The sequence below is a fragment of the Bos javanicus genome, chromosome 6, assembly GCF_032452875.1.
Source record: "Bos javanicus breed banteng chromosome 6, ARS-OSU_banteng_1.0, whole genome shotgun sequence".
Taxonomy (NCBI): domain Eukaryota; kingdom Metazoa; phylum Chordata; class Mammalia; order Artiodactyla; family Bovidae; genus Bos; species Bos javanicus.
In genome coordinates this window covers 67,429,608-67,457,365 of record NC_083873.1, presented here as the reverse complement: position 1 = coordinate 67,457,365, position 27,758 = coordinate 67,429,608, and the positions used below count along the sequence as shown (strand labels likewise).

General features: G+C 41.8%; 1 protein-coding gene across 1 annotated transcript; it reads right to left on the bottom strand.

Annotated features, from left to right (window-relative positions):
* Positions 1-4: 4 nt before the first annotated feature.
* Positions 5-5,861, bottom strand: SLC10A4 (solute carrier family 10 member 4). Its single transcript, XM_061420114.1, has 3 exons — positions 5,156-5,861; positions 4,188-4,398; positions 5-1,014 (listed from the first exon to the last, which is right to left on the bottom strand). Exons 1-3 carry the CDS (start codon positions 5,776-5,778, stop codon positions 502-504), a joined length of 1,347 nt encoding a protein of 448 aa, XP_061276098.1. The 5' UTR covers positions 5,779-5,861; the 3' UTR covers positions 5-501.
* Positions 5,862-27,758: the final 21,897 nt, after the last annotated feature.

Here is a 27,758-nt window from a genome sequence, read left to right as displayed (position 1 = left end):
GAGATATTATATTTCATTGTTTAATTGACCTGTTTGGGGATTTGTCTGAATACAGGTCAAATTTTAACAGTGTCAAGTATTTATAAACTGAGCAAGCACACTTTGTTTTAACAACAATTACATTCAACTCAATTATGCTTTACAAATATAGCATGTTTTTACTCATATAAGATAGTGCATCAAAATTCTACATTTCCAAGACCCTGTTTAACATATTTGAAACAGTCATAGATATTGGTCATGGTGAAAACCAAAAAGCACACTTGTTCAGGCCAGCAACCTCGCAGTCCCAGGTGCAAGTTACTTCACAACACTGATTTGTAGTTTATGTAAATGCTTGGGTAATATACCAATGCAACCTTATGGTGGGTAGATCAAAATCGTTACATGTATAATGATGTGAACCAGCTGTTGTTCTTTATGTAAACCATAGACACTACCACAGACCATAAATATGAAGTAGTATTTCAGCAAGATAAACTCTCCTGTGTATCTCCATATTTAGAGTGAAGTCTGAGTGGTTTCCATCATAATTAAATTATCTGCTTTCACTGTGCCATAGGATGTGTCTGCCATTTCCTCTTCTTTCAGTTTCTTATAAGAAATATCTGTATCTTCATCTTCATCTAGAGGATCTTGCTTGTGCAGTACTCCGCTTCCATACATTTTATATATTAAAACAAAAATCCCTGCTTCTGCAGACTGGAAAAGGGCATAAAGCAAGGGAAACATGTACATACTTCCTATGTTTTGTGGTGGAAATGCCAGTTTCAGGATGGCGGTACAGAGCTGCACATTTTGGCTCCCTGTTTCCAGGCTCACGGTCCTCTTGCAGTTGGGCGGAAGATGGAAGAGAGTAGCTAAGCCGTAGCCTGAGGCATAGCCTGCCAAAGGCATAAAAATCGCTACCACGTAAACAGCTGCTGGAATACTGGCCAACAGTTCAGGTCCTAACATAGTGCCGGTCAATATGAAAAGGACCACCAGCGTCATTAGCAGAGACCACAGGGAAATCTAGTAAAAGAAAATAGAGAAGCCATCAAAAATAATTTGTGGAACTTCCCTGGCGGTCCAGTGGTTAAGACTCAGCTCTCCCAAAGCAGGGGGCATGGGTTCAGTCCCAGGTGGGGGAACTAAGATTGTGCAATGCCAGCATGGTATGCCCTAAAGACAACAATAAGAGTTGCAGAGGAATTCAAACAAGGGGACCCTGGACTCTTGGAAGAGGAGAGTCATCTAGTCTGATCTCCTACATATAATGAAAAGTTTTTGCCATTATTTTTGAGAATGGGTAGATCACCTCAGGAGGCATCCAGGCCATGTCAGATAGCTCTGTTTGGTGACCTGCCCTTATGTCTAGTGTGCCTTCTATAACTGCTAGCCACTGTCTTGGATAGACATTCAGGAGCAACACAGACCAGACTACTCATCCTAAAAACAGCCTACACATGTTTAAAAATCAGTTATGAGGGGAAGGTTATTACTCTTCTCTGGGGGCAGATTGTCCCAGGTTTTCAGCCTCCATCCCGTAACTCTGTTTTGGAGTCCAGATTTGTTCTGAGTACTCAGTCCTGTCTGACTCTTTGCAGCCCCATGGATTGTAGCTCACCAGGCTCCTCTACCCGTGGGATTTTCCCAATAGGAATACTGTGTGTAGGTTGCCATTTCCTCCTCCAGGGGATCCTCCGGACCCAGGGATCGAACCCGCATCTCTTGCATCTCCTGCATTGGCAGGCAGATTCTTTACCACTAGCACTACCTAGGAAGCCCGACTGTTCTGAACATTTTTTTAATTTGTAAATATGCCTCTTAAAAATAGGGTGGTTAGAACTGAGCCCAATATAACAGGTATAGTCTGATGAATGGAGTAGACAGATGGATATTACTTCCCCTGAACAGGACTCCATGTTTTCCATAAGAAATTAGTTCTAGTTTTACACAGAAGATAAAAGACTATTTATGCAACTGAGTGTCCAATATTTTTAACTTTCAAAATACTTTATATCTCAGAGAACTGTTAGTAATACTCAACAATTACCAACTCAGATTAGGTTAGAGAAAAGAAAAAACGTAAACATAAGATGTGAGGAATTCTTTGTAGTTCTGCAACTCCCTCCTTTTTATCTATTGATGAGAAACCTCCCACCTGTCTCTAGTGGTGCTTAGCAATTATTATATATAATAGAAAGATTTTAGATACAAAACAATTTATAAAACAGTGTGTCATCTTGATGTCTGACTGATACATTTCACTCATACAAGTAAGAAAGGCTTGTAAATAATAAGATGGAAACCTAGAAATTCTTCTTGTTCTTCAGATTGGCAGTTTGTTTTTTTTCAGTGGGGCAGAGGGTTGGGTGGGTGTTGGTGAGGAAGACAACAGTTCCAGAGACATTTAAGTGTTGCTTCTGGCTTCATAGATATATGTGGGAAGATAATCCTTTGGAGTCTGTGGGATTGGCATATACTCTTTAAAAAATCATTCAAAATTTATCTGGGCTGGTCAAAAATCTATCCTAAAGGGTACGGAAATAAAATTATAAGATACTCATGCTACAAATGTACCAATAAAAACTTTTCTTATATTAAGTTTCAAAGTGTGTCTACATCAAAAGCTTTGACAAGAAATCTGATTCTTCATTGTGAAAATAGTGGCTCTGAATCATTTCCTTTGAACCATTTTAAATCATTTGACATTTAATACTCATTTTAAAGTGTTTGCAAAAGTATAAAAATATTATGAAGCTGATCTTATGAGTGTGCTAGTTAAGAAATGAGTCCAGCTTTAAGTTATTGGATTGTCTGTTATTTAAATATATTTATCTATTTTTAGCATGGGAATAGGGTTTTGATTGACTTTCTCTTAGAATTCCTAAGGTTTTATAGTAAATGCATCACATTAATACTCTTAGCTTAATGATCAAACTTATTAAGTTCTTAATGCTCTCAAAAATAATCTATAGTATATTATGTTTAACATTAAAATATTTATGTTTTCATGTACATATATATTTATTGGGCTTCCCTGGTGATTCAGACAGTAAAGAATCCACCTGTAATTGTTACATTCAAAGAATAGATGTTTATTACAGAGCATATTTTTTTTCTCAAGGTTGAATATATGTACTGAAAAGAGCCCTCTATTTTTCATATTAAAGTTAGCCCCTCTGTATAATCAGATTATTTTAATAAATAAAATAAGTAAAACACAAAAGATTATGTCATCTTAAATCCACATAATTTAAACATTAGGGCGAGCCTTTTTCTCTTTGTTTTCTAAAGGAATTTGCATATACACTTTATAGTAATTAGTTATATACTTTATTTAACTTCCTAAAATGAGAATCCTGTTCAAGGTTTACTATTATTTACTACTATTTTTGAGTTTTCAAAGAAAGTTTAATTTACAAATATTTAAATCTTTCTCCTCCAATCAATTTTTACAAAATCTCTACTGCTACAAAAAGCATCACTTTTTTAAAATAAAGCAATATTGGAAATATTGCACAAAATAATAGAAATCTCATCCTTTCACTAGCTTTAGAAATAATATGATATATTGCAATGGGGAAGGAAAAAAGAAACACAAATTTAGTAATGGTAATATATTCTGCATTATTTACCCAGGACCTAATTTTATTTTGTGTATTCTATTATATTCCACGATGTAATTTTTGAATTACCTTTGGTCTTATTAGTGTAAAGCTACTTTTAGAAAACTAATAAAACATTTTAAAGGAATCTGCTACAGAGTTTCTCAGAATTAGAGTTCCACTTTTAAAGAACAGAGTAATGCATTTCTAAAATACTGCACAAATCCAATTAAAATAATTTTACTTCACCTGCTTTGATTTTTAGTAATACATGACTTCTTAGTGAAAAACATGTTGCCGTTTAATTGCACAGTCATCTTTTTTCTTCATGATCTGTTTCCACCTATAAGTACTGATAGTTATGCTGTTTTTAATAAACCTTGGTATATTAATTAAAGCTGTTATTTTTAAAGTTCCAAAAGATGGGATGGAAGTTATCTTCCTGGCATAATTTTTTAAGTTTATCCATGCAAGGGCTGCCCAGTCCTTTTCTTCCTTATCCTTCTTTTCCAAACTTCTCACCATTTCAGCCATGGGTCGGAGACCAAGGACCCTCTACGAATGTAAAGGAGGCAAAGGGAAGAGTGACCTTACCTTCACAATGTAGTCAGCCACCCGGCTGTATCTATAGCGAATGAAGACGCCCAAACCGATGGGGATGAGAGTGCTGCAGAGGGTCAGGATCACTGTCCCTATGGGTAGTAACTGCACCAGGGGAGTGTCGATCCAAGGCCGGCTGTAGATCCACAGGCACAGGGGCATCAAGACCAGGGCCAGGAGAGTTGAGGAGATGGTCATGATGATACTGCAGGAAAGGGAATGGACAGAAGTTGGAACAGCTTTGAGCCAAAGAGCCTTGCTTGCACACTGGATAAAGGAGAAAGAGGGAGCCTGCAAGCCCCCCAGTTTGAAGTCAGGGGTGAACCTGCTTCATCTCAGGGGAGCACCAAGAGAGCAGCATGTCTAAGCCCAATTGAAATAGGAACTCCAGGTAAGAGATAAAAAGAATCTCAGGACTGTGGCTCTCTGCTTTCTGCAGCCTACTGCACTGGTTACCCTCTGGATGATTGTGAGGGCAAGGAATATTTTTGTTATCTTTTCTAATCCTCCAAAGCACCCTGAAGGACATGGTAAAGCTGCTGGATACTACTTGTTGGACTGACCTCAATCACAACCTTATATATGAGATTACTTTCTTTATTGGAGCCAACAGTCCTATTTTGCTTTTACATTTCCCGAGAGTCCTGGCTTCAGACTTCCCAGTTCCCTTTGTCTTCTGGGGCCCAGACCTGCACTGACAGTGCAACAGTCAGGGCGGGTGGGGAGAGAGCTGGGGGTGAGACCCCCAGACCTCAGAGCACCTCTGTTCCCATCTAGATCTTCTCCCCTCCAACCCTATCTCTTCTGCCTGGACATCACCCTCATCTCCAGTTTCTTTGCAGCTCTTCCGCACCTCATGCTAACCGCCTCTACTTCCTCCCTCCTTGGTCTTGAACCCGTGGCTGTAAACGCGGTTGACGGCGATTAGATAGACGGCTATGGGACCGTAAGCAGCTCCGTACCTGAGGTTCATGTCGCCGTCCACGAGCAGGGACATGAGGTTGGAGAGATTCCCGCCGGGACAGCAGCCACACAGGAGCACCGCCACGGCGGCCGAGCCGTCCAGGGAGAAGGCGAGCGCCAGCAAGAAGGCCAGCAGCGGCAGGAAGCCGAACTGGCAGAGCGCGGCCAGCAGCGCGCCCACCGGCCGGCGGACGTGCGCCCCGAAGTGGTTCCCGTCCACCGTGCAGCCCAGGCCCAGCATGGTGATGCACAGGGCGGCGCCCACCAACACGTTCAGCCCATGGTTCAGCGGCGTGTCCCAGAACGGGGGCTCGTGGGCCGCCTCGGGCCGAGCGAACAAGGTCGGGCTTGGGCCACCCGCGCCGCCCGCGAAGCTGCCGGCCGTCGGCGCCGGGGTCGGAGTGGGGCCGGGGCTGAAACTGACTCCGGGCCCGGGTGCCACACTGAGCACGGGGCCGGGGCCGGCGCTGGAGGCCGGCGCGAGGGGTGCGTCCGGGCCGGGACTCAGGCTGCTGGCGGTGGGCGACAAGGTGTAATTGTCCGGGGGCAGTGTGGACTGGCCAAAGAGCAGGGTGCCATTGTCGGTGCCGAAAAGCAGGGTGGCGTTGTCGGTGCTGTCCATGGCTCTGTCGGGGGAGGCAGCGGATCTGGCTCTTGCCTGCCCTGCGGACGTCTCTTACCTCCCGCCGCACGGGCCTCCCTGCGCCTTCGATCGCCACCGCCGTCCGTCTGTCTGTCCGCCAGTCCGCAGCTGCCAAACGGGACTCAATTGCAAGGCTCTGCTGCGCGCGGCTGACGTCTGGGGCGGCCGGTTGGTCCTCTGCTGTGGTGGGGCGGAGTGGGCGGCGGGGGCCGGAGAGGGGCGGTGGAGGTTGGCCGGCGCCCGCTGGCTGGCACTTAAGAAAGCGCAGCCCCCGAGGGTGAACCCAATCGCTGGGCCCCGCGCGCCCTCAGGCCCCGCCTTCGCCGGTCGAGTCCCTCCTTTTAATCACCAGTAAGTGGTTCTGTAAGAGTGTAGCCAGGGGCGGAACAAAGACCTGACAAAGGACAACAAGAAGAAAAAAACAGAAAAAACCGTGCCTGGCTGCTGATCAAGTTCTCTGATGGTCTCTGTCTCTTTGATAATGAAATCTGGACATCCAGACACATAAGAGAGAGAGAAAGCTGGTCTATGCACGCACATACATCATGCAGACTGTTCAAAGAGCCTGCAACCCCGAGTGTTGCGAGGGATGCTTGACTTCATAGGAATGGCTCTCTGGTAGCAAGACACAACACTTGTGTTCTGACAACGTAGAAAGTAATAAAATATATTGGTGGGGTTTGGGCCAGGTCTTGTGCAAGTGCGTATGCATTATTTTATTTGATTTTCTCTCAGCAGAGCCTTGGGAGAGATCCTGTTAGCTCGATTTTTCCACACCAGGAATCCGAGGCACAGGGAAATCTCAGCCTCATCAGCCAAATCCGCAAGCACCTGACTCTGTTCATCGGGATATGGTGTTAAAGCACTGCAGGGGAAGAGCTCTGCTAAGAAAAGTCTCCGTGAAAAATGTGTGTTTGGGAATTTTTGGCAGATGGGGAAAGGCTACTTCAGTGGTCATAGATTTATGAAGTGATTTGAGTATAGCCCAGGCTTTAGGATTAAAGAACTGAAAAGAATTAAAGTGGTGAGGTTCCCCGCTTCAGACAGGTTTATCCAGAAAACAAATCAAATACAGAGTTCTTGGGAGTGTTGACTTAACAACTTTATGTGAGTCCCTGGGTGCATCTGCAAAGGAAAGGGACCTCCCTGCATATCAAGAAGCCATGGAGAAGGCATCTGGCTGACTGAAGTGACTATAACCTGATAGCCAGTTGAGCTGTGAAAGCCAACAGCAGGGATTTCTAGGCTGAAGTCTTAGTTCAGGTTTAGTCTGTATGGAGCCAAGATCCTCGAGTGAATTCTTCCTCCTGGAAACTTGTCCCTACCCCCATTTTCTACATCAGTGGAGACTGGGTGACTTCCATTTCCCAATGATGCACTGAGTTCATATGTTTATATTTCAGTTCAGTTCAGTTCAGTCGCTCAGTTGTGTCCAATCTTTGCGACCCCATGGACTGCAGCACACCAGGCTTCCCTGTCCTTCACCATCTCCAGGAGCTTGCTCAAACTCATATTTATCCAGTCGGTGATGCCATCCAACCATCTCATCCTCTGTCATCCCCTTCTCCACCTGCATTCAATCTTTCCCAATGTTAAGGTCTTTTTCAAATGAGTCAGCTCTTCGCATCAGGTGGCCAAAGTATTGGAGCTTCAGCATCAGTCCTTCCAATGAACATTCAGCACTGATTTCCTTTAGAATTGACTGTTTCGATCTCCTTGCATCAATTCTTCGGCACTCAGCTTTCTTTATGGTCCAACTCTCACATCCATTAATGACTGCTGGAAAAACCATAGTGTTGACTAGATGGACCTTTGTTGGCGAAGTAATGTCTCTGCTTTTTCATATGCTGTCTAGGTTTGTCATAGCTTTTCTTCCTAGGAGCAAGCATCTTTTAATTTTATGGCTGCACTCACCATCTGCAGTGACTTTGGAGGCCAAGAAAATAAAGTTTGTCACTGTTTGCATTGTTTCCCCATCTATTTGCCATGAAGTAATGGGACCAGATGCCATGATCTTAGTATTTTTTGAATGTTGAGTTTTAAATCAGCTTTTTCACTCTCCTCTTTCACTTTCATCAAGAGACTCTTTAGTTTCTCTTTGCTTTCTGTCAAAGCAAAGTTTCTCTTTGCTTTGTGATGTCATCTGCATATCTGCTGCTGCTGCTGCTAAGTTGTTTCAGTCGTGTCCAACTCTGTGCGACCCCATAAACAGAAACCCGCCAGGCTCCTCCATCCATGGGATTTTCCAGGCAAGAGTACTGGAGTCGGTTGCCATTGCCTTCTCCATCTGCATATCTGAGGTTATTGCTATTTCTCCTGGCAATCCTAATTCCAGCTTGTGCTTCATCCAGCCTGGCATTTCCCATGATGTACTCTGCGTAGAAGTTAAATAAGCAGGGTGACAATATACAGCCTTGATGTACTCCTTTCCGAGTTTGGAACCAGTCTATTGTTCCATGTCTGGTTCTAACTATTGCTTCTTGACCTGCATACAGATTTCTCCAGAGGAAGGTAAGGTGGTCTAGCATTCCCATCTCTTTAAGAATTTTCCACAGTTTGTTGTGATCCACACAATCAAAGGCTTTGGCATAGTCAATAAAGCAGAAATAGATGTTTTTTTGGAACTCTCTTGCTTTTTCGATGATCCAATTGATGTTGGCAATTTGATCTCTGGTTCCTCTGCTTTTTCTAAATCCAGCTTGAACATCTGGAAGTTCTCTGTTCATGTACTGTTGAAGTCTGGCTTGGAGAATTTGGGGCATTACTTTGCTAGTGTGTGAGATGAGTGCAATTGTGCGGTAGTTTGAGCATTCTTTGGCATTGCCTTTCTTTAGGATTGGAATGAAAACTGACCTTTTCCAGTCCTGTGGCCATTGCTGAGTTTTCCAAATTTGCTGGTATATTGAATACAGCAAAGGTCCATCTAGTCAAGGCTATGGTTTTTCCAGTGGTCATGTGTGGATGTGAGTTGGACTATAAAGAAAGCTGAGTGCCAAAGAATTGATGCTTTTGAACTGTGGTGTTGGAGAAGACTCTTGAGAGTCCCTTGGACTGCAAGGAGATCCAACCAGTCCATCCTAAAGGAGATCAGTCCTGGGTGTTCATTGGAAGGACTGATGTTGAAGCTGAAACTCCAATAATTTGGCCACCTCATGCGAAGAGCTGACTCATTGGAAAAGACCCTGATGCTGGGAAAGATTGAGGACAGGAGGAGAAGGGGACCACAGAGGATGAGATGGTTGGATGGCATCACCGACTCAATGGATATGGGTTTGGGACTCCAGGAGTTGGTGATGGACAGGGAAGCCTGGTGTGCTGCGGTTCATGGGGTCGCAAAGAGTCGGACATGACTGAGTAACTGAACTGAACTGAACTGAGTGCACCATTTTCATAGCATCATCTTTTAGGATGAGCTATTTGAAATAGCTGGAATTCCATCACCTCCCCCTTTGTTCATAGTGATGCTTCCTAAAGCCTACTTGACCTCACACTCCAGGATGTCTGGCTCTAAGTGAGTGACCACACCATCGTGGTTATCTGGGTCATTAAGATCTTTTTTGTATAATTCTTCTGAGTGTTCTTCCCACCTCTTAATATTTTCTATTGTTAGGTCCCCACTGTTTCTGTTCTTTTTGTTTGTTTGTTTGTTTCTGTACTTAATTGTGCCCATCTTTGCATGAAATATTCCCTTGGTGTCTCTAATTTTCTTGAAGCGGTCTCTAGCCTTTCCCATTCTATTGTTTTCCTCTATTTCTTTGCATTGATCACTTAGGAAGGTTTTCTTATCTCTCTTTGTATTCTTTGGAACTCTGCATCCAAATGGATACATCTTTCCTTTTCTCCTTTGCCCTTTGAAAATATAAGTATGTTTATATTTTCTCTTCCCCAAATCTTGTGAAAATGGAAGAGATTATGACAAATAGGGGGCTTCCCAGGTGGCGCTAGTGGTAAAAATCCTGCCTGCCAATGCCAGAGACATAAAAGAGGCAGGTTGGATCTCTGGGTGGGGAAGATCCCCTGGAAGAGGCAACCCACTCCTCCACTCCAGTACTCTTGCCTGGAGAGTCCCATGGACAGAGGAGCTGGGCAGGCTGCAGTCCATAGTGTCACAAAGAGCCAGACACAACTGAAGCGACTTAGCACGCGCGCACACACATAACAAATATGATTAAGTTCATGGCATAGTACACTCTTTATCACAAATAATTTATTTCCTCTCCATTAGACCATAAATCCACAAGAGCAGTGCTTCTGCAAGCATTTAGGAAAATAATATACCCTCAAACTGTCCCCAGACAGTAAATCTAAAAAAACAATGCTCTAACATCTATAGAGCTTTGAAGAAAGTAGAATGTGACCAAAAAGATTCCAAGTTTTCATTTTGGCTTATGTGCAGATAAAAAAAATGCCACCCAAATACTTCGGTTAAGTTAGTAGGAGACATGTGAACAGACAGACAAGATAAGGAGGAGGCACTGTGGAATCTTTACATTCTTGAAACCACAGGAGAAGATAAACCAAGAACACAAATGGCAGAGGGTGAGCTGAAGCCCGACTCTGCAGACACCACTCCACTTTGTGCTAATGGTATTAAAATCCACAATCAAATTAAATAAGCAGTAACTAGAGGCAGGCCAACCCATCCAACTAACTCCTCTTGGGGACTGGGGAGGGATATGGGAGAGAATTTTTGCCGAGGGTGAAGAGTAAAAAGCAGAAGAGATGGGCTTGGGTTGTAAATCAGCAGGAGGATCACGCTCAACCTGCAGCCTCAAGGATTTCTTGGGGCCTGCACACCTGCCGTCTCTCCTGCTCATGTGGTTGTTGTAAAGAAAGCATATGCTCTTGCCTCCCCTCTTCCTTCTGATCTTTTTCACTATTTAGGAAAAACCCTAGGATTAGGAAAAGAGAGCTCACTCTCCAGGTGTGGTGGTAATGGCAGGGTGCTGCGGGTCACTGAACTTCCTCTATCGCCCTACCTTTTACTCTTACTGCTGCCAAAGAGAGTCTGGCCCACCCAAAAGGGAGAAAATACATAGATGGGAAAGATGACACCATAGGTGGAAAATGCCAGCTGGGGGAAAATAAATTTAGAGGCTTCTTGCACACCATACACCAAAATTAATTCCACATGGATTAAAGAGTTAATATTAATAACAATAATGGAACAAAATTTCTGGAGAAAAATATTAGCTAGTATTTATCTCATCTTTGGATAGGGAAAATGTTCCTAAGCAAAAAAGTAACAGAAGAAATCGTAATGGGAAACTCAATAGCTAGGATGCCATAACAATTTTAAACTTTGTTATAGTCAAAAAAGCATTGAAAAATTAAAAGCAAATTACAAAATAAGAAAAAATATTTGCAACTTTTATAAAACCAAGAGCTAGTATTAATTTTATAAAACGGTTTTATAAATTAACAAGAACAAACAATATAATAGGGAAAAAAAAAAAAGCAAATGCTATGAGTAGATATACAAGATCATACAAAGAAAAGACCAAAGAAATTAAACTGAAGCAATTAGATGCTATTCTTTCACTGTTAGAAAAGACTGACATAAATGATATTATATTATGGTGCCAAGGATTCTCTCAACTGCAGACCCTCTCATCCTGCTGGTGGTGTATCCTTTCTAGAAGAAAACTTGGTGTAGATGACAGTGGTCCTAGAAATGTGCATCTACTTTGATCTAGCAATTCTATTTGTGGGTGTTTATCCTAAGGAAACACTCAGGGAATTTTTTTTAAAAATGAGAGCCACATTGAGTGCTTACATACAGGACAATCTGCTGAGCTTTTAATCATGGATCATCTCATTCAATTTTTATAACAGGCTTACTGAGGTCAGAAATTTGCCAAGTCAAAAGAAAGAATTTGCCAAGTTACCTCCCAGTAGGGGTAGAGTCAGGCTTTTTGAACCCAAGCTTTTGGATCCCAAAGTCAGTCCTAAACCGGATATGATGTAGTCAAACAGGAAAGTGAACGTGTTATTTGCTCAGTCGTTTCTGACTTTTTGCAACCCCATGGACTGTAGCCAGCGAGGCTCCTCTGTCCATGGGATTTTTCCAGGCAAGAATACTGGAGTGGGTTGCCATTTCCTTCTCCAGAGGATTTTTCCCAACCCAGGGATCAAACCCAGGTCTCCTGCATTGCAGGAGGATTCCTTACCGCCTGAGCCAATAGGAATTGCCTTTAAAAACTAAAATAGAGTTACCATATGATCCAGCAATCCCACTCCTGGGCATATATCTGGAAAGAGTAAAGTTCTAATTTGAAAATATACATGTACCTCAGTGTTCACTGCAGCACTATTTTCAATAGCCAAGACATAGAAGCAACCTAAATGTCCACTGAAAAATGAATGGGTAAAGCAGATGTGATACATATAGCATATATATAATGGAATATCACTCAGCCATTAAAAAGGAATGAAATAAGGCTATTTGCAACAACATGGATGGACCTAGAGATGATCACACTAAGTGAAGTAAGTCAGATAGAAAAAGTAAATATTTTATATCACTTCTATGTGAAATATTACAAAATGATGCAAATGAATTTATTTACAAAGCAGAAATACAGTCACAGACATAGAAAACAAACCCATGGTTACCAAAAGGGAAAGAGGCAGAGGAGGGATAAATTAAGAATTTGAGATTAACAGGCAGGGCTTCCCTGGTGGCTCAGCAGTAAAAAAAAAATCCACTTGGAATTCAGGAGATGTGGGTTCTATCCCTAGTTTGGGAAGATGCCCTGAAAAAGGAAATGGCAACCCACTCCAGTATTCTTGCCTGGAAAATCCCATGGACAGGGGAGCCTGGAGGGGTTACAGTCCATGGGGTCGCAAAATAGTCATGACTGAGCGGCTAAACAACAATAACAACGACAAACTACTATATATAAAATAGATAAACAACAAGGACCTACTGTACAGCACGGGGAACTGTATTCAATATCTTGAAGTAACCTATAATGGAACAGAATCCAAGAAAGAAGATAAATAGACATATATAACTGACTTTGTTGCATACCTGAAACATTGTAAATCAGCTATGCCTCAATTAAAGAAATTTTAAAAAATAAATAAATATGAATGTGCTAAGACAAGAGACTACTATGCAGATGCCAAGAATAGTGTTCACAACCAGAGTTCCTAATCTGGAGTCCACAGATGAGTCTGAGACTCTCCTGAAATAAAGTTAGTTTTTCCACATATGTACATTTTTTTCCTTGAAATGTGAGTTCATGACTTTTCTCAGTAATTTTGAGGACTATTTAAAGATAAAAGAGAAATTATGTGTTGACATAATCATAAGTGATAAAGCTATAAACACATATTAACATACGCATATTCTAGTAAATATATTTTATATATATGTAAACTTAGAGGGAATTTCTCCAATGTATATTGAGAGGTAGTATTAAAAGGGATTTTTATTTTCTTCTTTGTGTTTTACTGTGTTTTTCAAAATTATACATATATTTTATAATCAGAAAAATAAAAAAATTTTAATAGTTTAAAATCCAGAGGAAAAATACATTCTATGAGTATCAAAGTGAAAATCATGTAATCAATCTATAGGCCATAGGTTGATACAGAAAAATAGGCCAAAGATACAATTTATAATAGACAAATTATATTCTATTAAATAGGAAAAGTTTTAAATAGGAAAAGTTTTACCCCACTAATAGTTAAATAAACATATAATATGAAACTTCAAAAAAAAAAAAGTCAAATAGAGTATCAGAGTAACATTTAATTGTGGTAACGCCATAGAAGCACACCTTTGATGGTGAGTGGGTATATGATACAACTTCTGGGGAAAACACTGATAATACAGTCCTGCTTGACATTTTTTTAAAAATTTGAATTATTTCAAATGAGGTGCCAGAAACCCTGACTCAAATTGCTGTGAGCCAAAAAGGGAGTTTAGTGACTCATGAGAATGAAAAATCCCCTGATGTGGCTGGCTCCCAGGTTACAGCGAAGACTCGGTCTCTGTCCATTTCTCAGCTCCACTTTCCTCTATGTCATCTTCATTTTAACGTTCACTTTCTCTCTAGGGGGCTTTTTTTCCAGAAATATCCACCAGCTCAGAACCACCCACGGAAAGAGAAAGCTTACTTCCCAGTGATTTTCATAAAAGTCTTGGGGTAAATTTGACCCAGGAACTGTGCCCATCCTCAAAAAGACATTGTAGCCACAAAGGGGAATGCTCTCCCTTGAACTTGGGGTAGTCTCATCCCCACATGAGACACATGAACTCAGATCTGGGTCAGGGATTCCCCAGAGGAATACTGGGGGCTCTTAACAGATAGAGGAAATATGGATATTGGGCAGGCGGAAACTAGAAGGCCTCACCCTGCTGACTTAGAGAAATCATCTGAATTGCAGACAGTTTATTCAGGAAGCCAAAAAAGGCACCCCACTCCAGTACTCTTGCCTGGAAAATCCCATGGGCGGAGGAGCCTGGTGGGCTGCAGTCCATGGGGTCGCTAAGAGTCAGACACGACTGAAGCGACTTCCCTTTCACTTTTCACTTTCACGCATTGGAGAAGGAAATGGCAAGCCACTCCAGTGTTCTTGCCTGGAGAATCCCAGGGACGGGGAGCCTGGTGGGCTTCCGTCTATAGGGTCGCACAGAGTCAGACACGACTGAAGCGACTTAGCAGCAGCAAGAGAAAAGAAATTTAGAAATAACCTGAATATTCAGCAATATGCAATTGATTGAGCATATTACACTTTATTCATGTAATAGAACAGTATACAACTATTAAAAAGCTTAATAATCTGAAATGAAGCAAATTAATTATACAACAGAATGTAGATACAATTTGGTCCCAATTTCTTTAAAAATATTTATATATTTGCATTCAAAAGGACTGGACCAATGTATACAAAATATAGTGGATGATGGATGATTTTTGTATTCTTATATTTGCTTTATCTCTACTCTCAACCACCACCCCCTCATAGAAACTGAAATTGTCAAACAAGTAGATTAAGTATATAGCTATATTGCATTTTAATCAATAAAACAGGGAAGTTGTCTAAATTCCTTGAAGCAACTTGAATTACAATAACGTTTAACCACTTTTGTTGAAAGGAAGCAGGAAAATTTTCTTCTAATAGAATCCATCAAACAGGAGAGTTGGTTGGAATATTCCTCTCAGCTGGTTTTTATCTAAGAACAACATGGCCTGGTGATTATGCCTGATTTGTATAATCAAGCCTATTTTCCAGGATAAATGTCAATTTCTAACAGTGTTAATTATACTTCAATAACTAGCTAATGACAGATATAACCAGGGACTGTCTTCTGTGTCCAAAAAGCGTTCCACACTTAACATACTGGTCTGCATAAAGGTTTCACCACTCTCCCAAAGCAGAGGTTCCGATAAACCAAACTGGCATAAAGCAAAGAAGCAATTACTGTAGGACACATCTTGCAACAGACGTACAAAATCAATCAAGATGAAGCACAGATGCTCAAACAGAGTTCACAGCTCTGGCCACCTGGTGCTGAGACGAGGAGTGTCATTCCCAGGAAGGGATTTGTTGGGTCCACTCTTACTTCTTAGAGCACTCGATGCTTCTGTAATGGTTATTGCAAAACCAACACAATTTTCACTTTTTTTCTGAAAGTGAAAATCTTCTTTGGATTGCTTTTGGTTAGTGAAAACAAGGACTAATATGTAGGTCTTTTGTAAAAGTAAAGTGGTGTGAAGTGAACTTTGGAAAAGGGGAGGATACTCATGTTACATTTATATAACTGGCATGAAAGCCTGAATATTTCGAGTTGGTGGGGGGCTTGGATTGTCACTCCTGGTGCATGCTGCTGCTGCTGCTGCTGCTGCTAAGTCGCTTCAGTCGTGTCCGACTCTGTGCGACCCTATAGATGGCAGCCCACCAGGCTTCCCCATCCCTGGAATTCTCCAGGCAAGAACACGTGAGTGGGTTGCCATTTCCTTCTCCAATGCATGAAAGTGAAGAGTGAAAGTGAAGTCGCTCAGTCGTGTCCGACTCTTAGCCACCCCATGGACTGCAGCCTACCAGGCTCCTCTGGCCATGGGATTTTCCAGGCAAGAGTACTGGAGTGGGTTACCATTGCCTTCTCCACCTGGTGCATGCAGACATGTTAAAACCTGCTCAGGAATGTATGGGTGACCTATTGGACTCTGCAGGCGGAGGTCCTATTTATGGAAGCCTTACTATAGAGTGGCCAGATATAGCAAATAAAAGTATAGGATGCCCAGTAAAATTTGAATATCAGGTAAACAATAAAGTTTTTAATATAGATGTCCAAACATTTTATCAGGCATCAGTACCTGGAGAAAGAGGATGATTAGAAAACGGAACTGAACTGAACTGAGAAAACTGAAATGAAGTGGTGGCTTCTGAGGGCCAGGAGCACCATGTGGCTAGGAAGCAACCCCCAAATCGCAGGAAATACTCTAGATGGGAAAAGGGAAGGTAGTAGGCTTGGGCCAGGGGTGGTGCCTGGGGAGTGATGAAGAGGAGATAGCGAGGCACCTCCTTGTCTCCTGAGGAACATGGCCTGGTTCCAGGTGGAGAGAAGCACTGCTATTGCTGTTTCTAATTAAACATGTTCTGTAGATGAAGTGCAGCCTCATAGAGTGGAAGGAAGACATTGATGTACACGAACACTATAGCAGGAAGTAATCTGGGAATGAAGGATGTGTTAATTGGACGCAGAGTGGCTCTCAAGGGGGACAGAAAGCCAAGGAGGAAGACCCAGGGAGGACCAGTGGAGAGAGGTGGAGTCCAAGATGTCCATGGAGGAAGGTATTTATGTTCACCCAAATCATATGGCCAAACAGTCACTCCACTGAGCAAAACCAGTTGTTTTGCTCCCCAGAGTTCCTCCCCTTTTCTCCTGGGAGATAGACCCTCCTTTGGGGTAGGAGGATCGGGGCGGGGGCAGGGGTGTGGAAGTGCGGAGGGGGAGGGTATTGCATGTCCAACAGCTGTTGTCATAAAGTCCAAATGGAAGCCACTGCCTTCCTAAGGACCCCATCTCTGAGTTGTCAGGGACTGGTTTAGGAATGGACCTCCAGACCCTTCTTAATAGCTTGGACAAATCCTAGGCAGGGGGTAGGTTTTACTATCAGCTTGTAAGGAGAAATTCACTACAGGCAGAATTGTCCTTGAAAATCCTTTAGATATCAATAATCTCAGATATGTAGATGACACCACCCTTATGGCAGAAAGTGAAGAGGAACTAAAAAGCCTCTTGATCAAAGTGAAAGAGGAGAGTGAAAAAGTTGGCTTAAAGCTCAACATTCAGAAAACGAAGATCATGGCATCTGGTCCCATCACTTCATGGGAAATAGATGGGGAAACAGTGGAAACAGTGTCAGACTTTATTTTGGGGGTCTCCAAAATCACTACAGATGGTGACTGCAGCCATGAAATTAAAAGACACTTACTCCTTGGAAGGAAAGTTATGACCAACCTAGACAGCATATTGAAAAGCAGAGACATTACTTTGCCAACAAAGGTCCATCTAGTTAAGGCTATGGTTTTTCCTGTGGTCATGTATGGATGTGAGAGTTGGATTGTGAAGAAAGCTGAGTGCCGAAGAATTGATGCTTTTGAACTGTGGTATTGGAGAAGACTCATGAGAGTCCCTTGGACTGCAAGGAGATCCAACCAGTCCATTCTAAAGGAGGTAAGTCCTGGGTGTTCTTTGGAAGGAATGATGCTAAAGCTGAAACTCCAATACTTTGGCCACCTGATTCAAAGAGTTGACTCACTGGAAAAGACTCTGATGCTGGGAGGGATAGGGGGCAGGAGGAGAACGGGACGACAAAGGATGAGATGGCTGGATGGCATCACTGACTCGATGGACATGAGTTTGGGTGAACTCCAGGAGTTGGTGATGGACAGGGAGGCCTGGCCTGCTGTGATTCATGGGGCTGCAAAGAGTCGGACATGACTGAGCGACTGAACTGAACTGAACAGTATAATAATTTTTTTTTTCATGAAGGTCACAGTGACACATCACCCCAGTATTGGAACAGAGGGCTGTTTCTTCCTCTGAGCACCAGAGGAAGCGACCAGCTTGCATTTCAGGGTCAGGTTATATGAAATGACTCTCTGGACCTTTGTTCCAGGTTATCAGGCCATGACAAGTGCTGGGACCTCAGGTACAGCAGATTGTCTTCTCTGGGCTTGGACCAACTATACTTAGTGGCCGGCAGCATCACCCACACACAACCATCATCTCTCTGTTATTTTCCCCTCATCCAACTCAAAGAGTTGATTTTGTAAACAATAAAGTGTGTATATGATGTGACCCCAGGAAACAACCTCTTACCCTCGGTGACTGGTTCAGTAAGTAGAAATTGATCCACCATTAGAAAAGACCCTGATGCTGGGAAAGATTGAAGGCAGGAGGAGAAGGGGACAACAGAGGACAGTAAGGTTGGATGGAATCACTGACTCAATGGACATGAGTCCAGGAGACAGTCAAGGACAGGGAAGCCTCGTGTGCTGCAGTACATGGGGCTGCAAAGAGTCAGACATGACTGATCGACCAAACAACAACAAGGTCAATTAAGGCCTTTTCCTGTGATGTTTTTTAAAATGAGAATCACAAGGCAAAGCCCTCTTGTTAAGAAGTTGGCAAGTTGTGAACCCAGAAACTGATACTAACCATAGCTCCATTTTGTAAAACCACCCAGCTTGGGAGAATAAAGCCAAAAATAAAAGCCTAAATAAAGCTGATGAGAGGTGAAGAGAGAAAATGCAGGCAGGTTCCTGTTTTGGTTCTTCCCAACAACACTCCTCACCTTCCTGGTTATGCGAGCTGATCCATCTTCCCTTTCAGCCAAGCCAGTTCAAGTTGCAAGTGAAGGATTCCTTGAATAATAAGACCATTTTCAGCTAGTGTGAAAGTGTGAAAAAATTGGGAATTAGTTGTTTAGTAATTTTACAGGTGGCATTTGGCTATTATTTGGTTAGTTTTGGTGTAACTCACATTCCTGGATTGCAGCCCAATCTCATGCAGCCAGGGGAAGAATGGGCTCCATTAAGTTGTTGCACAAAATAAGCAGTTGTTAATACAGCGTGATCTGTCATCAAGGTATTACCAGCTTCCCATACTGGGAGGTGATCTTAGCTGTTACTGAATACATCAGAGTGGCATAACTCACCTACTTCCTGTGTGGGGAGGATCTTGGTATGTCAAGATCCTTTGTTGGTTTGTGCAGCTTTTGCTTCCAAACCTTCTGCTACTTTGTCTGAGGCTTTGATTCCTTGTGTCCTCGCATGACTTTTCCCAGCCTATCTTGCTTGCTCTGATAACACGTCAGATCTCATCCAGCAATCATCTTTGTAAAAATACCATCTCATCTGCTCCTGCATCACGTGATCCAATGCGCACTTCCTAGTCCCTACAGGAGGCATCAGTTGAGAGTTGATTTAATCCAGGTCCTCCTTTGTGTGTTATCTCAAAGTCTGTATCAGAAGGGCCATCAGAGTTCCACTCATGTCCTCAGTGATTTAACAATAGGGGTTGCCTTACATGAGAAGATTGTTTTTTCTTTGCTTTGCTAAACTGCCATTCTTTAACCAGTCCCATCCTTGTTCACCTATTCTCCCCTATTCTTTAACTTTCTTACCACTATCAACTAAACAGAAAGATGAGAAGTCTTGCTTTCCTGGAGTCCTAATATTTCAATGGGCTTCTGATACATAGAAGATTTTCCTGGGGAGTTCACATAGCAGTCTTTGTATGGCATAAAGGCTTGTATCAGGAGGCATTTGTCATCTGATAAACTGAAAAGAAATAAACAGTATCTACAAAGCTCTAGCAGGATATTAAACTGAGAATTATTTGATCTAAACATGAAAAGCTCCAGTGATATTTTTAAAGGCCTCCAACTGAAAGATTACCTCTTGTTAAACAGAAAACACAATAAATAGCAAAAATGAGATTTAAAAAAATGTTTTATTAAAATTAGACACCACTAATTAGTTTGAATTTCAGTTAAAAATACTTTTTTTTCCCCCATCACTCCATACAAAGTAGAAAAACATTCACATTTTTGAATTTGGGAAGTATTATTTTGAAACTTTCTTCAAAGCTAGCTCTCTTGGAATAATTTGAAGCATCCTGCCCATCACACAAGAAGCAAATCATTAAAACAACGTCTTACTAATTTAACCTTGGTGAGTAATGATATGTGTTGATCCTAAGACAAGACTGTGGTCTGTTAACAATTTTATATTTCATGTATTCTTTTCCCACTCTCAATATTGAATTAGTCTTGCCATCCAATAGATCTGAGAATTATTACTAATAGATGCTGCTTTCCAGTATCTGTCATTGTGATCCATTGCCCTACTTTGTGTAGAGTATTGGTTGGGTGAGAGTAGATAAGGTCCCTGCATCCCCCTTACCACTTCTCAAAATCATGCTGCAAGGACTTACAGGGGCTGGAGATGGGGGGATTATGAACTGGTGCTAGTATTTTTATCATACTTGTTTTGACTCTCTCCGAACTGGTCAAATACAAATGACTTTTCAGAAAATCTTATATTTTGTTATATATATGACACATGTAAGTATATATGTGTGTATGGCATATATTTTAATAGTATGTGTGTGTGTGTGTGTGTGAATTTTCAAGACAGTAGAGGGCTTCCCTGGTAGCTCAGATGGTAGAGAATCTGCCTGTAATGCTGGATACCTGGGTTTGACCCCCAGGTCAAGAAGGTCTCCTGGAGAAGGAAATGGAACCCACTCCAGTATTCTTGCCTGGAGAATTCCATGGACAGAGGAGTCTGGTGGGCTACAGTCCATGGGGTTGCAAACAGTCAGACACAACTAAGTGACTAACACACATACACACAAACACACACAGGATGATAGAGGTAGGTAGATATGAGATCTGTTTCATATTCTCCAGGACTTTGCTGCTCCAAGTAAACAGTCAATTACAATACATGGCATATTGTAATGAATTGTATATATTCAAGTTCAAATAGAGATAGATGGTGGTGATGAATTCTGGCTGTGGAGTCCAAGCCTGGTTAACCAACAAGTGTCTAGACTTTGATTGTGTGAAGGAAGGCAAGGACATTCCAAAGAAGAGCTTGAACAAAATCATGGGTACATAACTTCCACAGAAGCACAGGGAGTGTACACAAGTGGCCAGGATAAGAAAAAAAATACAGAAAGATGAGTGGGAGAGGTAAATTATGTAGGGGCTATGTGAAGTGAAAGTTGGAAAGTCATGTCCAACTCTTTGTGACCCCATGGACTATAGCCTGTCAGGCCCCTCTGTCCATGGAATTCTCCAGGCCAGAATACTGGAGTGGGTAGCTGTTCCCTTCGACAGGGTATCTTCCCAACCCAGGGATCAAACCCAGGTCTCCCATGTTGCAGGTGGATTCTTTACCATCTGAGCCACCAGGGAAGCCGATGAACACTGGAGTGGGTAGCCTATCCCTTCTCCAGGGTATCTTGCCAAGCCAGGAATCAAACCGGAGCGGAGACAGCTATGAAGGGCTGTTTTTTTGTTTGTTTTGTTTTTAATTTTTTATTGTCATGTAAAGATCTTGAACTTTATTCTGTGGACAGCAGAAAGTCAGCTAAGTTTTCTATGCAGGGAAATGACATATCCAGATTCAAGACTCAGAAAGACAATTCCAGAAACTTAGGGTAAATGGACAGAAACGGGCGTAAGAACAGTGAGTCAAGCTAGGAGGCTATTATGGTAATGCCAATGGAAATTAATGGCAACTTATCTGGAGAATAAGCATGGAAATTGAGAAAAGATACAATTGTGGTGCCGGAGAGAGATGAGTCAAAAGCAAAATTAGGTTCTAATTTGGAAGACTGGGTGGATGGTAATAACATTAACTGAGCTACATATCATAGGCAAAGTAGCAAGTATGAGACTAGGTTTTAAATACGTTGGGTAGGAACTTCCCTGGAGGTCTGGTGGTTAAGATTCCGTGCTTCCACTGAAGGGGACACAGGTTTGATCCTTTGTTGGGGAACTAAGATTCGCCCCCAAATAAAGTAAATAAATAAATACATCGGATGCTGGATGTTTGGATATTAGACCAGTTGGAGTCCAATATGCAAATGAACTTTGGTTCTGAAGCCTAAGACGGAGAACTGGGAATAGATGTAAATTAGCAGTCAGATGTATAGCAATTGTCACACCTGCCTCTACTTTCTGATAATATGATTGATTCTGCAAGCTGAAAATCTTTCTTTTATGAAAAAACACCCAGATATGCTACATAAAAGGTAACACCATCCTTTTAAAGACACAGACAAGCCCATAACAGAATCCTGGAAAACCTCATTACATCTAATGGGCATTCCAGAAGGACTTATGGAGGCTGGAGATGAGGGCAAAAGAAGTAATATTTCAAAATGTAATAGTTAAAGATTTTCCAGACTTGGAAAAAAATGATTCCAGATTCAGGAAGCATAGTGAGTCCTGAGAATGGTAAACAGAAATAATTTCATACCTAGATATTTCGTAGTAAAAATGAAAAAAGACAGGATATCTTAATTATATAACTTTTGGCTTTACCATTCTCATTTTTGGATAAGATTGAATTGGATAATGTCTAAAATCATTATTTATCAGATATCTGGGTGAATGTCAGGTATTAGGGATGTAAAAATGAGGAAGACAGCTTCTATAAAAACAGTGCCTTCTCTCCACCACACATTTCTATTTTCCGTTTATACTCTTCTTCAGACTCTCTTGTGTGTTACTTGTCACATCCTTGCCCTTCCTAGGATTTAGTCAGGGGCTCCTTCTCCCTCTACACATTCTTAGATGACTTACTCATTCACTTGCCTTTAGCCCTGAACTGCAGAGAATGACTCTCCAATCTCTACTTCTAGTCCCAGCTCCACTACAGATACTGCAAACATGGCATCAACTATAATTCATCCTCTCCACCCCCGACCCCTATTCTTGACCTCAGTTAATGGCACTGCCATCATCAGTTTCTTGCTCTTAGTATGTGTTTCTGTAGCCAGAAATACACTTACTCCTTTTCTTCATCTCGTAATAGCCAGTTCATCCTTCAAAATTCACTTCAAATCTCACTTCCTCTGTGAGGCCCTGGAACTCACCTTTGGGTTCCCTGTGAGTCGAGTGTCATCTTCTCTGGTTCCCCAAGTTACCGTTATGGCCTCCCCAACCTGTGATATTTTTTTGACATCTACCTTCTCCAGTAGACACAGGTCTGTCGCAGTGGGAGCTGAGCTAGTGCAGTTTTATGTCCTGAGCACTGCTTTGTCGTGGTTCCTGTCTTGAGAGAGACCCACTCTGAATATAGCTGAATGAATGGGCGATGGCTTAATGAATGGATGTGTCTTATCCATCCAACACAGGGCGAGTCAAGAGAGTGGCATTTGGGTAATATCGTCATCTGGTGACCACACTCACTTCAGTTAAATTGGCTGTGATTTGCAGTCTGGTGTGAAAGCAGAAATGTGTGCAGAGCACACTGGTGGGTTTCCAGGCTGCCTGATTTCCGCAGCAGGGTGTTGCCAATCATTGTCATAAAGCCGTTGCCACAGCTCTGTTCCAAATGACCTGAAGTGAAACTGTCTGGGCTGTGGACTGGAATATTAAATGACATTGTGTTTCTTCGGCTAGCTGAGCTGCTTGAGTTGCAGCTGCAGTAAAAACGTTTTAACAAAATTAAAATCTCTGTGGGGGAGGGGAAGCAGAGCATAAAGAAGGTTGGGCAGAATGCAGAGATGGAGCCAGGCAGGGGAGGGAGACCATGGTATTGCCTAATTTCTATATTTAGTTATAATAGGAAAGAAGAGGTTGAGACTGAGATGTCTGCATTTGTGATTTAAAATAATCTAAAATTTGCTCCCCATTGAATTGAAAAAAAAAAAAAAAGGTAAGAAATTGAGAAAAATACACACACAAATCAAAAGGGGCCATGGGGCAAAGGAATAAAAGCTGTCCCCTGCCAGAGCAAATTGAAACAGATCAATTACCTCTTGTCACTTCCTATTTCCAAACTAATGAATTACTGTTTAAAAAGCTTGGCTCTGTGCACTGCTGGGTTTAGTACAAAGGAGGAAATTTCTGATGTGTATCTCACGCAAATGGAAAATGATTGGGGTGATAAAGTACTGCTGCTTCTTTAGGGAATCAACATAAATAATTCTTGTTCATATGGAAAAACTAGAACTTGAAAAATCTTTATGGTAAGTTAGAGCCCTGAGGATCATGTTCTAGTTTATTTTTACTCAAATGAATATGTCTAGGGGTTACCTTGAACAAAGGAAAGAAAATATAAGGTAGCTTTCTTTGGTAGCTTTGCTCCATTTAAAATGGAAGAAATACTCCAATGTTCATAGCGACACTATTTACATTAGCCAAGACATAGAACCAATCTAAGTGTCCATCAACAGTTGAATGGATAAAGAAGATGTGATATATATACAATGGAATATTATTCAGTGATAAAAAGAATGAAAAAATGACATTTGCAGCAACATGGATGGATCTAGAGATCATACTAAGTGAAGTAAGTAGACAAAGACAAATATCATATGATCGCTTATATGAGGAATATATATATTCCAATATCACTTACATGTGGAATCTAGAAAAATGATACAAATGAACTTATTTACAAAGCAGAAATAGACTCATAGACATAGAAAACAAACTTATGGCTACCAAAGGGGAAAAGAGGGGAGGGAGGGAAAAATCAGGAGCTTGGGATTAATAGAAACACACTAGTATGTATAAAATAGATAAACAATAAGGACCTACCATATAGTACAGAGAGCTACACTCAGGTATCTTATAATAAGCTATAATGGAAAAGAATGAGAAAAGAATATATATATATATATATATATATTTGAATCCCTTTTGCTGTACACCTGAAATTTATATATTATAAACCATCTATGCATCAGTTAAAAAAAAAAAGCAGAAATAACTTGTCATCCCATTGTTTTCCAGGGCCTGAGAGTACAAAGGTGAGTTGGATGAGATTTCTGCAACTCACAGACAAAAGTAAAAAGATGAGACAGGGCCCAACCGAGAGTACCAAAGAGCAGCAAAAAGTACAAAGGCAGGAAGAACTACTGGACCCAGGAGGGACCAGAAGTGGGCACTGAAGGTCAGGAATCCACTTTCCCCAAAGTCTTAAATCTGTAGGCTGTAAGGAACTGAGCTTCTAAGCAAAGAGAGTGATATTTTTTAATAAAACTCTGGTAGTAATTTGAAGGCCAGCCTGAATCCATGACACCCTTAATGATATCATTCCACTTTCCTGCATGTAACTGATTTGGGGTTTTCATCTTCAGGAAAGCATACTGAAATGCTTTCAGGTGATTTTAAACTAAATTTATCACAAATTTGGTACTTTAACTATTACTAAATTATTGACCACGTGCTTCATAATTGATCATGGCTGGGAAATGCTAGAGCAAGGATGGTCATATGTGTTCTGTGGACACTTGAGGGTTCAGGGAAGGTGTCTTGGGAAGGGAGGGTAGGTAAGAAGACAGAGCCTGGACCATCCCCATCACACACACATGTACAAAACACACTTCAACCAAAGTAGCTGCACTTTAATTATGGTAGATCTATCACCAAAATTTTGTTTTTATAAGATGTTTCACCGCTTTTTTAAAAAGTTGTTTGCAAAATGGATAGAAGGTGGGAGAGACTGGAGGCAGAGAAAACAAATAGGACATAGTTGTAACAGTTTGGGTGAGAATAATAAAACTGGTTCAGGGAACTCCCTAGTGGCTCAGGTGTTAGGATACGGTGCTTTAAGCCGGACCTTGGTTCAATCCCTGGTCGGGGGACTAAGATCCACAAGCCACATGGTGCAACCAGGGGAGAAAAATGAACAAAATTTAACCAATCTGCCAAAAAAATAAAAAAAGGTTCAGTTAAATCTAGTTGAATGGATGAATTAAACCAATATGAATCAATAAACCAATATGAATCACATTCCCTAGATATAAGATATCTCCATGATATGTAACAGGAGACTATGCCTCTAATTTATATTGGCATGAGACTGGGGGCGTGTGTGCATGCAAAGTTGCTTCAGTCATCTGCTACTCTGTGCAACCTATGAACCATACATAGCACGCCAGGCTCTTCTGTCCATGGGATTCTCCAGGCAAGAGTACTGGAGTGGTTTGCTGTACTCTTCTAACCCATAGATCAAACCTGAGTCTCTTGTGTCTCCTGCATTGGCAGGCAGGTTCTTTACAACTAGCACCACTTGGGAAGCCCCCATGAGATGGGGTGAAAGTGAAAGTCACTCAGTTGTGTCTGACTCTTTGTGACCCCATGGCTATACAGTCCATTGAATTCTCCAGGCCAGAACACTGGAGTGGGTACCCTTTCCCTTTTCCAGAGTATCTTCCCAATCTAGGGATTGAACCCAGGTCTCATGCATTATGAGGGGATTCTTTACCAGCTGAGCCACAGGGGAAGTCCATGAGATGGGGTAAAAATGAATAAATAAAATAGATGAGAATCGTGCTTCGGAGGTCTTGTTAAAAGACAGATTTTAATTCCCAGGGTCTGGGACATAAGATCCTTCATTGCCAATCAACTCCCAGGCTCCTCCAAGGACCACACTTTGAGTAGCAAGGTATTAGGGAATCAACAGAGGATTCACAGTTTGATGAAGGAGCACAGGCTTTGAAATCAGAGTCCATTGAATTTCCAGTCCAGGGCTCACCAGTTACAAATTTCAGCTACCCTCTGAATCTATGTCCTCCTCTAATAACTGTACTGGACTAGCTGCTGCACTGTTGTGAGGACTAAGAAAAATAATACACATAGGGGATTAGCACAATACCTAGCTCACAGTGGACATTTAGTAACTGGTAATTATTATCATTATTTTCTAAAAGCCAATTGTATAAAACAGTGATCCACAAATCTCCTTTATTAGGTTACCGGAGGTGCTAGATGAGGAAGTAGATACATGGACCCTGCATCAAATCTGATGAATCTGAACCTCTGAGGGAGGGCTGGCCAGCATTTTTAACAAACCCCTTTGCACACCAGAGCTGAAGGCTCACTGCTGGAAGCTGTGCACATGTGTGGCTAGACTAGGTCAGACCACTTCCAAAGAACGTTTATTTAGCATATAGAGCTTGTACCATGACCTGGCTTCCCGGAACAGGTGGGCAAAAGGCAGTGTGGTCCCCGGGCCACAGAGATTATAACATTCCTAGAGCTGAAGGAGAAATCTGTGCTTTGCTTTCCTGTGTTGTCTAGTAAGAAGCTCTTGTTCCAGGAAAAAAAAAAAAAAAGCCACCTCCAGCCTCCTTCCTTCCCCCATTTTCACCAAGATCTCTCACCAAGATAAGGGAGGAACTGCATCTTTTCAGACCAATTCTTGGCAAAGCGGACACTGGACGGAATATCAAAGCTGGTCCAAGCTATTTCTGAGGCTTTCCACTTTGCCTTTTTTCACCTTTGTCCCAGCACTCAGGCCGACCCTCTCTTCTCACCCCGTGGCGCTTGTGTGTCGCCCCATTTCTAGATCCCACTGCATTGTGTTCTCCTTCGCCTACAATCTCGTCCTCCTTCCTACCAAGCACACAAACTACTTCAGCAAAGGTGTAGGGATAAGCAGGTGTGCATCCTTTAGAAGTGGATGGGCTGAATCAAAATTCCACCTTGAAGGATCTGAACTAACTGTATGACTAAATGGAGCAAAGCTGGTACGAGCTATAGAAAAGCCAGGGCTGTACTTAGGAAACAAGGTTAAATCTGCCCTAACACATGATTAAATGACCAGTGAGGTCCAAATTACAGAGTATAATTTAGATGATTTTGGCCTAGAAAGGGGCAGATAGTACTACTTGTCCACAACAGCCATAGAAAAATCTCAAAAGTGATCCAAATGAAGATAATTTCCCCCCCTTTTTTGCCAAA